General features: G+C 37.7%; 1 protein-coding gene across 4 annotated transcripts in view; it reads right to left on the reverse strand.

Moving 5' to 3' along the window:
• Nucleotides 1–209: 209 nt before the first annotated feature.
• Nucleotides 210–17,159, reverse strand: part of SAMD3 (sterile alpha motif domain containing 3) — a 44,640-nt gene continuing 27,690 nt past the window's right edge. For all 4 annotated transcript variants that reach the window (XM_034669133.1, XM_019803912.2, XM_034669131.1 and 1 more), the window contains exons 8-11: nt 4,398–4,598; nt 1,507–1,678; nt 926–1,008; nt 210–697 (exon numbers count right to left, since the gene is read on the reverse strand). In XM_034669133.1, coding sequence (XP_034525024.1) covers nt 413–697; nt 926–1,008; nt 1,507–1,678; nt 4,398–4,598 — 741 coding nt within the window. In that variant the 3' untranslated portion in view covers nt 210–412. The remainder of the gene's footprint in view (nt 698–925; nt 1,009–1,506; nt 1,679–4,397; nt 4,599–17,159) is intronic.

Here is a 17,159-nt window from a genome sequence, read left to right on the forward strand (position 1 = left end):
GGCGGGGGGGGGGGGGGGGCCCGGGGGACACAGTCACTTAAGCACCCAACTCTTGGTTTCAGCTCAGGTTGGGATCTCAGGGTGATGAGATCAAGCCCTGCATTGGGCTCCATGGTCAGCGAGGGGTCTGCTTGAGATTCTCTTTCCTTTTCCCTCTGCCCCTCCCACTTGTGTGGACCATTGAATTTCTTAGAACTCAAACAGCTCTTTAACATAGTACTTTATTACAGAATTTCACAAAGAATTTTCAGTATCTAAGCATGAAGATAGAAGGTACTGAAATTCATGTGCATCTTTGAGACAAAACAATTTTTTAATACCTACCTCTACTCCAAAGCTAAGTCAAAACAATCTTTTTTATAAAATTTCAGCTGTCCCAGAGATCAATTCTGATGCAATATTTGGCATGCCATTAAGTAACTGGGGGTTGAAATCCTACTTCTTTTTCCTTTTCTTTCATAGAAGGAAAATAGGGACTGTGCATATCAAAAATCAGTGTCTCTAGGAAGTTGAGGGTTTGGGACAGTCTTCTTGGACACTCAACTCCAAATACATGGTAGGCAGCTATGAGAGCAGCCAAGGCCATAACACAGTCGTCTACCTTTGTGAGCTTCTCTTTTTCTAAATACAAAGAAAATTCGCAGACATCGATGTTGAAAGGGTTCTTGACTTCTAACACAGGTGTAGAAACTTGCACCTGAAACAACAGACAATAGACTCACCACTCTGTGATATGGATACTAGCTAAATAATAAAAGGGCATCAATTAACCATGATATTACAGTAAATGAGCTGTTTGTAGTGCAGCGTATTTGTAAATATGACAAAACCAGACTGCAAAAGACACTACCACCCTGTTTGCAAATAAATTATTCTATGAAGATGTGAAACGTCAAACCCAATAAACACTGACAAGACTTCATACCTTCTCGTTCACAATGACAAAAAGGCTAGGATCATCCCCAAAAACATCTGGTAGGAGCAAACATGTGGCTGTCATCTTCATATCTGCCAAAACAAACATACTTAAAGTCCAAGTAAAAATAAGGTTTTGCCAACCATAAGCAAAAGCCGGTCTTAAAACATGGATTTTTTTTTTTCTTTAATCATTTTCTTCTACAGAGAATAAACTGGTCTTACTGCATTAGTGTTCTGCAACCATTTAACCAACATCGCCTTAAATAAACATCCAGATCTCGTGTTCTGCCCTCCAGGTCATGGCCAGGGGAAGATAAGAGCCCTGTACTCTCTGTCCATTAGCCAGGAAGATTTTAGCATGCTTAACCTTGTGATTTGTATTATGAAATTAACAGGTTACTAGGTTCCCTAAATATAATTTTATAATACAAGTGTACTTTTAATTCTATACCTAAACTCCTATTTGAGATTTTTTTTAATCCTGCATGTTGTTTCATTGAATTACTTATTTCCAAATAGAGCTTTTCTAATTATCCTGAATTATACAGATAACAAAGACCAGATTGCCCCACCCCCAGGCTTACTAACGTTTCAACATGTCTTCATCTGTGTGCTGTTTCATTTTTTCTTGCAATGCAATATTGATTGGATTGTCCACCACTAAAAAAGAAGTCAGTATGTTTTCTGAATAGGATTCCAAAATGTGCTTTGTTTTCTTATAAATATCTGTTCTCGTAAGAAGTTGGAATTCTCTGAACATCTAGAAAAAAAGAAAAAGATCATGAGAAAAGCTACCATATAAAATGTAAAGGAGTAAATAACTCTTTAGGATTATATTAAGCTTTGAATGCTAGTTTATATACAGGATATTTGAGTAGCTTTAGTGGAGAAGTAAAGACTTAAAGACAGAGGAGGGAAAAAGAATGGAAGCCTAAAATGAAGAATAAATATGATAAATAACAGTCGTAGCAAACCTCTATACCCATAGAATTGAAACTGCATGTAGACTCAACTAAATGAGGGTTCCCACGTATATATGCATATTTCGGCTATTTGTTTACCAGCTAAGGTTCTAGGACCTTGTATTTCTTTAGGTAGTGCACAACAAGAGGGAAAATAAGAAAACTTAGATTTTAGAAAGCAAACTTTCAAAAATACCAAACCATAGCATTCTAAAGGGAAAGAGGAGAGCTTTAGAGACAAAAGTGGTGAGAAACAAGTGCTGGAGATCTGACTACAAAGTAAAAGCAAAACCAGTTTACCTGTGTGGAAACCCCTTTACTCAAAACCACCTTTTCCTGCCACTGCCCAAGTTCTCCCCCTCCAAGAATTCCATCACCCTGGCAGCCTCCCCACTTTTTTTTTAATTAAACAATTTTTAAATTTAAATTGAATTAACATATAATGTATTATTGGTTTCAGTGGTACAGGTCTGTGATTCATCAGTCTATCATACCCAGGGCTCACATGCCCTCCTTAATGTCCATCACCAGTTACCCCATCCCCCCACCTCCAGCAACTCTCAGTTTGTTTCCTATACTTAAGAGTCTCTCATGGTTTGTACTCCCTCTCTGGTTTCACCTTTTTTTATTTTTTCCTCTCTTCCCCGATGATCCTCTGTTTTGTTTCTTAAATTCCATATATCAGTGAGATCACATGATAATTGTCTCTCTCTGATTGACTTATTTCACTTAGCATAATACCCTCTAGTTCCATCCATGTTTTTACAAATGGCAGGATTTCATTTTTGATGGCTGTGTAATATTCCTCTGTGTGTGTGTGTGTGTGTGTGTGTGTGTGTGTGTGTGTGTACACACACACACACACACACATATATATATAGATATCGTATCTTCTTTATCCATTCACCTGTCAGTGGGCATCTGGGCTCTTTCCCTAGTTTGGCTATTGTGAACATGGCTGCTAAAAACATGGGGGTGCAGGTGCCCCTTCGGATCACTACATTTGTATCTTTGGGGTAAATACACAGTAGTGCAATTGCTATGTCATAGGGTAGTTCTATTTTCAACTTTTTGAGGAACCTCCATACTGTTTTCCAGAGCGGCTGCACGAGCTTGCATTCCCACCAACAGTGTAGGAGGTTACTCCTACATCCTTGCCAACTTCTGTCATTTCCTGACCTGTTAATTTTAGCCATTCTGACTGGTGTGAGGTGGTATTTCATTGTGGTTTTGATTTGTATTTCCCTGATGACAAGTGATGTGGAGCATTTTTTCATGTGTCTGTTGGCCATTTGTATGTCTTCTTTGGAGAAATGTCTGTTCATGTCTTCTGCCCATTTCTTGATTGGATTATTTGTTCCTTGGGTGTTGAGTTTGATAAGCTCTTTGTAGATTTTGGATACTAGCCCTTTATCAGATATGTTATTTGCAAATATCTTCTCCCATTCTGTCAGTTGTCTTTTGGTTTTGTCAACTGTTTCCTTTGTTGTGCAAAAGCTTCTGATCTTGATGAAGTCCCAGTATTTCATGTTTGCCTTTGTTTCCCTTACCTTTCTCCCCACTTTTTTTTGACAAAGTGGCATTAGAAGACAATTCATCATCACTCACACTGGTAGGAATCAAAGTAATCATCACTTTCCCTAAAACTCTGTAAAGAACAGTTACCTACTACCCTTGGGATCTCATCATTTCTTGAACATTTTGGTAGATCATTACTGTTCCTAGGAACCCAAAGATGAAGAGAAAGCAGCTAATAATTAAGGTAATGTTGCTGAGAGATAAGTAGATAAAATAATCCATGTGAAGCACTGACAATATGCCTCCTACACAGTAAGCCCTCAGATGTTTGCTATAGATATTATTATGAAAAAAATATGCAGGCAAGTTCTCTTTTTTTTTGGAGTAAGAATAACATGTGAAACTTTTTATTTTCAAAATAGACGATTGCACTACAGAATTCTTTCATGAAATGTGTTCCCAGGTAAAAACTTTGATGAATCTTTCATTCTATACTACAGGTAACATTACGCCAAAATTGTAATGGGACCCTTTAATGGCCACTTTAGTTAAACTAAATGGAAGGGTATTTGGTTTACCTATTAAACTTCATATATTCCAAGACCACTTAATGAAATTATTTGGGATCATAAAGGAAATAGATTTTGAGTAATGCTGCATACTAACAGGTTCCTTAATAAACTATCCTGATTGTCTAAATACATGCAAAGGGAAAATGTTTCACACTGTCATAATACCCCTAAGTAGTGGTCCCCCCAGCCTCCCCATTATGTTCAATGACAGGGAAATGTTTAAATCTGACGGCCAGCAGTGCATGTTATTAGAATATGCTTCCAGAAATTCTTACCAAATGGTCCTAGTTGTAGCCTGTGGAGCCTCACACACCCTACAGAGATTCACACCCACCGTTTGCTATATAGTGCTGTTACACTACAAAGGAAAAGAAAAAAATCAATTTGGACATTAAAACTAGAGAATATTATAAGCGAATAAAGATACCTGATAAGGGCACTTCAAGAAAGGAAACATTTTAAGAATGTCCTTCAGAGGTGTTCTGCTGCCAATCAGCTTTCTTCTTATTTCCAAAGTCTGGCTCATCCTCTTATCGATTTCTTTCCAGTCCTTTTCTGTTTTCATATATTCTTGCTGGAACCAGCTAACATGTTCATCTGCCTCAGAATCTAAACAAACAGTTTCTTCCTGCAAAATGTTTTTGAAATATCAGCATGTTTCATGTTTCAAGTGGCAGTTTAACACTTCGCGAGAACTTGAATCATGGGCTGTTATTGCAGACAGCGCACTCCTGAGATGAGTGTTACCACGTGTGATTACACTTGGCCTGGACTGTGGTTAACAAATGGACAGTCTTTAACAAATCAGATAGTTCATTACTTACTATCATTACTTACAATCTGTTCTCTTGACAGTTACAAGAGTTACTTCATTTTCTACATACCCTTCTAGTGGAAACCTAGATTATCTAGAAGGTTCATGCTAAACAGGAATGTTTTTTATTTCTACTCGTTTAAATATTAAAAGATAAAGAGGTTCTAAATTAAGGTTTTGTTATTGCTGCTGTTTGTATTTTTCCTTTTTAAATGCTTTTTTATAGCTGCACTACCATGCCATAAAATCCAAATTCAAAATAACAGTGGATATTTTGTGACATAAATCGTCAAACTGTCAATTATATTTACTATAAATTATATTTACTATAAATTTACTATACATTGGGTGGGGTGGATGGCTAGGAAATACCTCACATACCCTTATTAAAAATCCAAGATGATCAGACTAAGGAGCCAAAAAGAAAGTATTTCTAGAAAAATTTGTTGAGGGGCAGACAACAAAAAGAAATAAAAGACATCCAAATCAGCAAAGAAGAAGTCAAACTTTCACTGTTTTCAGATGACGTGATACTCTATGCAGAAAATCTGAAAGACTCCACCAAAAAATTGCTAGAACTAATATATGAATTCAGCAAAGTCGCAGGATATAAAATCAATGTACGGAAATCTGTTGCATTTCCATATACCAATAATGAAGTAGCAGAAAAAGAAATCGGGCAATCGACCCCTTTTGCAATTGTACCAAGAAAAATAAGATACCCAGGAATAAACCTAATCAAAGAGGTAAAAGATCTGTACTCTGAAACCTTAGAACACTTATGAAGGAGATTGAAGAGAACACAAAGAAATGGAAAAACAGCCCAAGCTCATAGATGGGAAGAACAAACACTGTTAAAATGTCTCTATGACCCAGAGCAATATATACATTTAATGCAATCCTTATCAAAATACCACCAGCAGTTTTCACAGAACTAGAACAAACAATGGTAAAATTTGTAAGACCCTGAATAGCTAAAGCAATCCTGAAAAAGAAAAGCAAAGCTGGCGGCATCATGATTCTGGACTTAAAGCTATATTACAAAGCTGTAGTCATCAAGACAGTATGGTACTGGCACAAAAACAAATAGATAAATGGAACAGAATAGAAAACCCAGAAATGGACCCACAACTATATGGTCTACTAATCTTTGACAAAGTAGGAAAGAATATCCAATGGAAAAAAAAGTCCTTCAACAAGTGGTGTTGGGAAAACTGGACAGCAACACGCAGAAGAATGAAACTGGACCACTTTCTTACAGCACACACAAAAATAAATTCAAAATGAATGAAAGATCTAAATGTGAGACAGGAAACTATCAAAATTCAAGAGGATAACATAGGCAGCAACCTCTTTGACCTCCGCCATAGCAACTTCTTACTAGACACATCGCCAGAGTCAAGGAAAACACAAACAAAAATGAACTATTGGGATTTCATCAAGATAAAAAGTTTCTGCACAGTGAAGGAAACAATCAACAAAACGAAAAGCAGCTCACCAATGGGAGAAGATATTTGCAAATGACATATCTGATAAAGGATTAGTTTCCAAAATCTATAAAGAACTTACCAAACTCAACATGCAAAAAACAAATGACCCAAATAAGAAATGGGCAGAAGACATGAATAGACACTTTTCCAAAGAAGACATCCAGATGGCTAACAGACACATGAAAAGATGCTCAACATCACTCATCACCAAGGAGATACAAATCAAAACCATGATGAGATGCTACCTCACACCTGTCAGGATGGCTAAAATTAACAACACAAGAAAAAAAATAGGTGTTGGCGAGGGTTTGGAGAAAGGGGAACCCTCTTAACTGTTGGTGGGAATGCAAACTGGTGCAGCCACTCTGGAAAACAGTATGGAGGTGCCTCAAAAAGTTAAAAATTGAACTACCATCTGGGTGGCTCAGTTGGTTGGGTGCCTGCCTTCAGCTGAGGTCATGATCCTGGAGTCCTGTGATTGAGCCCCATGTCTGTCTCCCTGCTCACTGGGGAGTCTGCTTCTCCCTCTATCCCCACCCCACTCATGCTCACGCTGTCTTTCTCAAATAAATAAAATATTTTTAAAAATTAAAAAACAAAATATTTTTAAAATAACAAATAACTGCCTCTTGACGAAAGAAAGAAAGAAAGAAAGAAAGAAAGAAAGAAAGAAAGAAAGAAAGAAAGAAAAATTTGTTAAAGGGACACTCAGCTGAACTGCACCTGAATTAACAAGTTTGCAAACTGTTTAGCTGATCAGAATGTGAGCAGATGTCACTTATAAAAAGTGAAAAAAATAATAGGCCTAAAATGTTCCTACAGAAGGGCTTTTCAAGAACATAAGAGAGCTTCAGGTAGACCCACTTTCTATGAACATAAGGTGACTAGCAAGACAGACAAAGTGAACAAATCTCTAGAAAAGGATAACTTATCAAACAGACTAAAAAGAAATTCTGATAACCATACATAAATTTAATTAGAAAATAAGTTTTCCCACAAGGAATATGCCAAGACCTGAAAGTTTTATAGACAAATTCTACTAAACTTTCAAAACACAGTGTTCCAAATTTATGCAAATTATATCAGGAAGTCAGGGGAGGAGAGGGGCTCCTGGGTGGCACAGCGGTTGGGCATCTGCCTTCGGCTCAGGGCATGATCCCGGCGTTGTGGGATCGAGCCCCACATCAGGCTCCTCTGCTATGAGCCTGCTTCTTCCTCTCCCATTCCCCCTGCTTGTGTTCCCTCTCTTGCTGGCTATCTCTATCTCTGCTGAATAAATAAATAAAATCTTAAAAAAAAAAAAAAAAGGAAGTCAGGGGAGGGGGAAAAAAAAGGAATCCTATGAAGGATTCCAACCCATTCTATGACTCCCCAAACCTGAAAGAACACTGTAAGAGGAAAATTACAAGTCAGTCTCATTCATGAACAAAATTATAAATATTAAGAACAAGGAACAACTAACTTAAGCTTAACCCAGAAGTAAAACAATGGTCTGACATTACTAAAGGAACTATGGAAACTAAAGGGAAGTATGATTGACTTACCCATTATATTTCACATTTCAATCTGAAATCTGAATTTTTTTATAAGATTTTTTATTTTAGACAGAGAGCGCGAGCAGAAGGAATGGGCAGAGGGAGAGGCAGAGAGAGAAAGGGAGAGAAACAGTCTCCCCCCTGAACATGGAGCCCAATGCAGGGCTCAATCCCACAACCCCAAGATCATGACCTGAGCCAAAAGTAAGAGTCAGACACTCAACAAAATGAGCCATCCAGGCACCCCTGAAATCTGAATTTTAGGGCTGCTGTGATAGAAAGATTTAGACCAAAAAGAAATAGGTTTTGAGAATTTTGACATATTAACAGTTCTATAATTAACCTTGATTATCTAAATATGTGTAAATATCATATACTGCATTAACCAATTAAATTTTTTAAATAACATTTGAAATAATGCAGAAAAAAATTGTATAAAATTCAACATCCCTTTAAAATTAAAGAAAAACTTTCATCAAAATAAAAAGAGAAATTTTTGAAACTTATGAAGTTATCTACTAAAAACTTAGAGCTAACATTTTTAATGGTGAAAATTTAAAAGAATTTTCCTTAAAATCAGAAATAAGACAATGATGCTCTGCTATACTCTTATTCAGCCTTTTACTAGAGATCCCAGCCAGGGTAGTTAAGATAAGATTAAGAAACAAGAGGCATAAAAATTTGAAAGATAGAAACAAACTGTCATCATTCATAGATGATGTGATTTGATTATTTAAGAGAAAACTCAAAATGATATACATATAATTTATTAGAGTTGGGGAGAGAGTTTTACAAAGCTACTGGATATAAGATAGACAAATTTGCTAACAAACAGAATATGTAATGTTTTACAGTTGCGACAAAAAGTATAAAGCACTTGGGAATAAACTAATAAAAGATGTGCAAGACCTTTATGGAGAAAATTATAAAATTATTACAAAATACTAATGAGACAAATAAATAGATCTTCCATGTTCACTGTTAGAAAAACTTAGTATCATAAGGAAGTCACCTTTCTCCAAATGGAGATATACATTCAATAATATTTTTTATAAAAATTTAAAATCTATCAAACCAAAAATTAATGTTTTAAGAACAAAAAATCTAAAATCTATCAAACTAAAAATTAATGTTTTAAGAACTCAACAAGCTGATTCTGAAATTCACATGGAAGATTAAAAAGCCCAAGAATAATTGGCAGTCTTAGGTAGTGATGGAAACTGGAAACTATCAAGACAGTTTACAACTATATAAATAAGGAAAGTTGATATTCACGCAGGGATAGATAACATTACTAAGAAACAATAAGGCTTCTAGACACAGATCTCTGGAAAGAACAGAGATGACACCACAAATGCCTGGAAAAGAGGACTATTTTACAAAAGGTACAGAAAACTCTCTATCCATATGGGAAAAAAAGAAGAAAACAGATCTATACCACACACCTTATACGAAAGTAAATTACACATGGCTTAAGAACTTAAACATTAAGGTAGAACTTTACATTTTTAAAAATATATAAAAATAATTCTTCTCATTTTAAGGTAGGAAAAGGGTTTCTAAAAGTACTAATTTCATAAGAGAAATGATTAATGCATCTAACTACATTGAAATTACAAACTTTTGGTCAAAAGAGTTCATAAGGAAATTCAGAAGGCAAGGCACAAACTAGGAGAAAATATTTACAATGATACAACTGGTGGAGTAGAATACAGAACATATAAAGGTTCTTATAAATAAATAAGAAAAAGGGCAGCCTCAGAAAAATAGGTAAAAGACATGACGGCATTTTACAGAGAGGGAAACTTGAATATTTCATAAATATGAAAGATGATAAACCTCTTAAATGATTAAAATGAAAATAAGGATAAGTAGCATTTTACTCCCAATCCTTTGGTATCTTACTTGGGGTGGGAGGGAGTTATCTTGCTATCTGATCTAAATGGTATCTTACTTGGGTGTGGTGGGAAGAAGTCTGTTAACAGGAGCCTTTCAGTGAGTTTAAATGTCTATAACCACCTAGGAGAACAATTGGCATTGTCTTATACAGTTGAGTATTTGCCTACCCAACGTGCCAGCAATTCCACTCCTACGTGTATAGCCTTGGAAAGAGCTTGCACATATACACCAAGATCGACAAGAAGAACGACCACAGCAGCATAGCTCATAGAAGAAAAGACGGGAAACCAGGCAAATGTCTGTCAGTAAAAAAATATCCCAATAAACTGTGTTTTGCTGTCACAGTAGATTTTCAATATAAAAATGAACGAACTACACAACTAAACTGAGCCTGGATGAATCCCAGAGACAATATATTGAGTGAGAAAAAAGTCATACGGTGTATCATTGTGTAAGCTGCAAAAACAAGCAAAACTAAATAATGTAAGATACCCTGCATCTGTGGCAAATACATATGTCTCAAAAACAGGTGAATGAGAAAGGTAAAATTCAGAGTACAGGGCAGTGGGGTTAGGAAAGGAGGTGATGGGAGAGGAAAGACGGGCAGACACGAAGGTATGGGTGGTGTTACGATTTTAAAGCTGAATGCTGGGTTCGTGGTATTTATTTTGTCCCATAAATTATACATATGCTAAGTGCATTCTTTTATAAGTCTCAAATGTATATAATGAGAAGTTTTTCAATAAAAAGAATCTTAATTTTTAAAAAGGGAACGGAAAATTTGTAATTATAAACAGCTTTCATTAATATGCCCACTGTAGTGGGGGTTCTATAATTGGTAGTATTGACATTTATAGACAAGTATACACATAATGAAAGGCTTCCCCTAACACCCCCACCCAATTCATGAAATGTCACAGAAAGTAGAGTTTCTGGAAAGCCTCTACCTGATTGGACTAACATAATGTCGGAAGGTCGTAGCTTAGATTGAAGTACCATATTCAAATAGCGGGCTGCATTAGAATTTAAAATTCTCACCTTTCAATGATTCATGTAACCTTAGAGCCAGAAGGAACTTACACATTGTCTGGCCCATGCGTCTCACTTTACTGATGAGCAATTTGAGGCTGTCAAAGGGGAAGTGACTTTTTCAAGCACGGAGATGGCCCGGTGCAGGGGTTCCTGTCTTAGGGTAGCCCCCGACTCCTCTAAAAAGATGGATGGCCGTGTTCCGACAGGCTGGTTTCCTTAGCAGTCCACACGGACGAGAGGGAACGAGTGGATGAGAGAAGTCTGAATCTTACAGAGTGGCAACAGCAACAGAATTGGCTGCTAGGTGTCTGTCTCAGTAGGCAAAGAGGGTGGGGGGTGGGGGAGGGGGAACGTGCTCAAGAAGTAATGGAAAGAAGGCATGAAGCAGGGCACACATCAAACTTAGCCAAGGAACACCAACGAGTAGACACAATGAAGGGAAGTGTAGGAGTCATCTGTGGCATTTGGGACTTCAAAGGAATCAGAATAAATTAACCAGAACATGAACCTGAGTTGGATCCGAACTGGATAATGAGCTTATGCCACACCTCCTTGACCACAGGAGTGCTGGTAACAGAGAGTGGGCCCTCCGCTCCAACACCACCGTGACCTACAGCTCCGGGCGAGTTGGGTAGAATAGCAGACAGCAGTTATCTAAGCCGATGGCTGGAACGGAAATAAGGACGACACTATTTCTAGTAGATTAGAACAGAAAATTGAGACGGCTCTTGAAGTAGTAAGACACAGCATGATTCAAAATATAGTTATGGGGCGCCTGGTGACACAGCGGTTAAGCGTCTGCCTTCGGCCCAGGGCGTGATCCCGGCGTTATGGGATAGGGCCCCACATCAGGCTCCTCCGCTATGAGCCTGCTTCTTCCTCTCCCACTCCCCCTGCTTGTGTTCCCTCTCTCGCTGGCTGTCTCTATCTCTGTCAAATAAATTAAATCTTAAAAAATAAATAAATAAATATATATATATATATATATATAGTTATAACTTTTTTCTGCACAGAGATGAATACTCACCTTGACTTTGATTAAACACAATTTTGCCCTTCACCCTGCAATCTGAATAAGTTTACAAAGAAAGTATCTTATGTAAATTTAATAATTCTTATACGTGTATCCTTAAAAATCTACTTCAAAGGCACGATGGAAAGATCCTGAATGTAAGATTTAGGGACCGTCGCTCTGAACATCATCAGCAGATAACGGGTCGTGCTCCCTGCCTACTATGGTACTCCCTAGAGAGTGTCATTTTACCTAATTCCTCTAAGGGTGTGTTTCTCTGAGTCATCCAGTCTGGTGGTCATGGGAGGTTACCAATCTCTCGAAATGTGGCTAGTCCAAGCCGAGATGTAGGCTTTGAAGCACTGAATTTCAAAGATGTAGTATACAAAAAAAAAAAAAAAAAAAAAAAAAAAAAGTAAAACATCTCATTAACAATTTTTCATAAGGACTGCATGTCGAAATGATAAGTTTGTGGATATACTGGGTTACATAAAATATACTAATATAATAATTCCACCTGCTTCTTTTTACTTTTTTTTTTTCAATGTGGCTACTAGAGAATTTTAAATTACACGTGTGGTCTGTATTCTATTTCTGCGGGACAGGGCTGTGTTAGGTGCTAGGGTTTTCTTCATACCAAATTCCAGGCATCCCTATTTTCAATTCCATTGTCATCACATTGACTGTGGAAATGATGTTTCTCTATGGAACCTGGAAAGTCTCTTTGCTTAGCATTCAGTCGGGTGGCTCAGTCAATCATCGGGGAAACGGCTGCCACTTGGCCCCGCACTTCCAAGTGCACAGCTGATTTGGAAACCTCACAGCGCTAGGGCAGTTGCCACCTGCTGACCGCAGTAATTGCATTATATCCCGAATGCAATTAACTGTCAACATTTTTCTTCCACATATGCTGTTCTGCTCAGTTTTGCACCATGAGAGAAACATCTGTGCAGAAGCCTATAAAAATGATTAGTATTTATTCAATCAATCAGGATGAGTCAGGTGCAGTAAGAAGCAAACAGTAAATGCCATACAAGAAATCCAAAGGAACCTACGAGATATACTTAGCATTTGGCCCTCTCAGCAGTTTTTGCATAAGTTTTGATTCCATTTCACTTCTGAGCCAAGGAAAGCTAACACACAACGACTTCATGACTTTGGAAGTTATGAGGTACAGATATACCCAATAAGGAGGAAAAGAAAATGTTTTAAGATAGAAACGAATCATAAGTGTTGTGTTAGTAGTTTGACACCTGGTAGTTTGTTGATTTATTTATTTACTTAGCAAATGTTTGGAGGATTTGGGGATACAAGAAGAGCCTGCAAAAGTTATTTGAATCCCGGCATCATTGTCCTGGACATCATGTGGGGTTTTTGGGGGTTGTTGTTGTTTAAAAAGCACAAGTTAATCTCTTGAGAGAAACTGCCACACCATGTTTGATGGGATATTTCACATCAGATGGAGCAAGATATTACTGTTGTTTCATCCGTGTTTCAGACTCTGAGAAATGTCCTTAACTAAGGTCACAATGGAGATGATCTGCTCTGTACTGGAGAATTAGAAAGAATCTCCAAATGGATTAGCTGAAAAAATGAAAATGAGGTATTTTTTACATAAAGCAAAATAAATTTTTCCTAGGTTGTAAGCATTTTTATTATCACGTACGGAAATAACGTTTCATAGATCTCCCCAATCCAGGTAGAGAACAAAGAGACAGACTGTGAAATCCCCAGGATAAGGATGGCAGGAGCAGTTAGAGCCTCCAAAATGCCTCTGTCACTGCATGAAGCCAACACAAGGAGAGTAACTGAGACGCGGATCCGAGCCTGACAGATTGTGCCGCGGGCCCCCTGTATCCCTCGGGACAGGCAAAAGTATGCCGCTGTACCTGACAACCCCCAAGCCTTACAGCAACAAAGGTTTATTTGTTGCTCATGGGCCATGTCCATCTTGGGGCCCAGCTCCTCGTCCTCCTCAACCAGGGACCTGGCACTACCCCCTGGAATGTTGTTAGGCATCACTGATAAAGAAAGGGGGACGATGGCGCATTGCACACGGGATCACCAATGCCCATGTCACTTCTCACATTTCGTGGTTAAAGTCAGTCTCAGGACACCTCTAACTTCAAGGTGGTGGAGAAGTAACTATCCCACTGATTGTCTGGAGGAGACAAGATGGTTAAATTGGTGAGGAGCTAGAATGTCCGCAGTCCTCTACCTCGGAGTTTCTCGTAATGTGACAGCAAAGCTCTCCTTATCATTTAGACCAATTTGAGACAGGGCTGTCTGTTAGCTGCCCCCAAAACCATTGAACTGAGATCTCAGAACACCCAATTCTCAAGCCAGAGAACAACAAACAAAATGAATTCTATATGCAGCAAAACACCTTTCAAATATGAAGGAGAAATTTACGAGATTCCCAAATAAAGTAAAACTGAGACAATTGGTCACTAGCAGATAAATAGAAGGACGTTACATTGTGACTCAAATCCACATGAAAAAATAGAACCCTCATAAAGGTTATTACATAGGTAAATCTAAAAGACAGTATAAATGTATTTTCTGTTTGTAACTCTTTTCTTCCATCTTATCTTAAAGATGTTTTCACGAAGCAATAATTATAAATCTGTGTTGATGGACACACAGTGTATAAAATGTGATTTATGTGACAGTAATAGCATGAAAGGGGAGAGGGATAGTTATATAGGGACAAAGATTTTGTATGCTATTGTAATTAAATTGATATTAATCCAAACTAGATTATTAAAAATTAAGAAGTTAGTTCTAATTCTCAGGGCAACCACTAAGGAAATAACTAAAAATGTATATATACTAAAAGAAACAATAAGGGAAATTGAATTAGTACACTAGAAAATATCTACTTAACACAAAAGAAGGCAGTAATGAAAGAATAAACTAACAAAAACAAAAGATGAATAAAAAACAAATAGCAAAATAGGAGACATAAATTCTATCTTATAAGTAATTAATATTGGCAGAATAGATTGTAAAAAGTATCCAACTATATGCTGTCTACTGGAGACACACTTCAGATTCAGACCCAAATTGTTTAAAGGTAAAAGAATGGGCAAAGATATAACATGCAAACAGAAACTAAAAGAGAGATAGAATGGCCATGCTAATATCAGACTAAATAAACTTTAAACAAAAATTGCTCCTAGAGACAAAGGAAAATATTTTATAATGGGAAGAAAGCCAGTCCATCAGGTAGATATAACAATATAAACATATATACACCTAACAAGAGCCCCAAAGTTCATTTGGCAAAAAACTGAGAGAATTAAAGGGAGAAAGAGACAACTCAATAATAATAATAATTGGGGGCGCCTGGGTGGCTCAGTCGTTAAGCATCTGCCTTCGGCTCAGGGTGTGATCCCAGGGTCCTGGGATTGAGCCCCGCATCAGGCTCCTCTGCTGGGAGCCTGCTTCTTCCTCTCCCACTCCCCCTGTTTGTGTTCCCTCTCTCACTGGGTGTCTCTCTCTCTGTCAAATAAATAAATAAAATCTTTAATAATAATAATAATAATTAGAGACTTGAATACCCCACTTTCAATAATGAACAGAATCACATAGCAGATGATAAATAAGGAACTATACGGAAGACTAGAACCCCTGCTATTCCTGGAGAAGATAATACAGACCGTAGGGACTCAGAACTGTATATAACAATGAAATGACCTCTGAGAACATGATATCAAAGGCAGTTTTGAAGAAACTGATTTATAGAATTAAGTCATTTATTGAAAACTCTTAAAAAAGAAACTAAATGTAGGTTAAATTAACTGACAAAGATAAAATAATCTATGCACTTAAAGATCATATTAAAAGCCTCTCAACTGAGAGAACCTCACTGTAATTAGGGGGAAAAAATTAGAAAGAAAGAAGCAAAAGCTCCTGTAGAAACCTCAGAGTCCTTTCTATATTGTCTCAAGAAAACAGAATAAATTTTCACCAACTATCCAATTTAGAATTAATCTACCTCATAAAGACAGAGGAGAAACTTTTCAAGGTAAATGAAAAGATCAGCCATGAATGTAAAGAACTGGACACCTGAAAAAGTCAACGCAAATATTTTTCAGAAAATTTTGAAAGCAGCAGTGGCTATTATCAAAGTGGCTTATATCCCATGAGCAAAAGGTTTATGGTAATAGGTTCAGGGCTCTGCTGGCTAAAAGAAATCTCAATAACTTAAGAAAAGAAAATGCATGCATTAGTCAAAAAATGATAAAGAAGAATTTAAGCGTTTCAGAAGTGTATTTACGTCCTGATGTTTCAAATGGGGCATCTGGCAGAGGCTTGACAGGCCCACCTAGGAATCCTCTGGTGAAGAGATTTCCAAGCAAGGATGAACATCAGGCTGTGACCGTGTAAGGATCCAGGCCAGAGCCTCACGTAGACCAGATGCCACCACCACCTCCACCCCAGGAAGATAAGGGCAGGATTCCTCCAGCAAGATATCCCCATCATGTCACAGAAGGCTTTCCACACGAGTAAGACATAGCTTATCCTGATGCTCCTTGTGCTGACAGATGCCCAGAACCTTCTTTTGGTCCAACCCTCCCACTTGAATGTGGCATCCCTAGCCTCAGCTCCAGTACTCCTGTGAGCCCCAGGGGCTGATTCCTGAGAGAAGGATCTCCTGTCCTTCCCCTTATTCTGAAAAATGAGGATGAATCTCCCCAGCAACTGCTTTACTGAGGAACTTTCCTGACCCTGCACATCTTCCACGGGCAACAAAAAAAATGTCTGTACGCTAAGCACTAATATGATGCTAAGCAATAAACACTAAGTCATCAAATGTAATGTGAAAATGGCATAAAAACAGAATGATAGACTAACGGAATAAAGAGATAGTGCCAAGAACACACCCATGTCTATTTGGGAACTTAATATACAATAAAAGTGTCACCATAAACCAATGAGAAAAGGATGGATTGTTGAGCAACTGATGTTGAGAAAGTGGCTCCCTCTGTGGAGATCCCTACTTAATAGCGTATAAAAGACGGACTCCAGATGACTTAAAGGTGTAAACATGAAAGTGAAAACAATATATTTGATAGAACAAAGAGGAGGAGAATACCTTTGTGACTTAGGGCATGGGAAAGAGTGCTTCCTACAAATTAACACAAAAATGATGCCAGCTCATTAAAAAATGGGCAATGGACCTAAAAGGTAGTTTTCTAAAAGAAGAAACTCAAAAGTCTAACGAATATGTGAAGAGATGCTCAGACTCATTAGTTATCCAGGGAAATGCAAATCACGACAAGAATGACATTACGCTTGCTACTTAATAGACTTGGCAAAATTTAGAAGGCTGGGGAATGCCAAGGGTTGGCAGGAATACGGAAAGATGCACCACTGTGGGAATGAGACAAATAAAGTCATC

This window comes from Ailuropoda melanoleuca, chromosome 10, assembly GCF_002007445.2.
Source record: "Ailuropoda melanoleuca isolate Jingjing chromosome 10, ASM200744v2, whole genome shotgun sequence".
Taxonomy (NCBI): domain Eukaryota; kingdom Metazoa; phylum Chordata; class Mammalia; order Carnivora; family Ursidae; genus Ailuropoda; species Ailuropoda melanoleuca.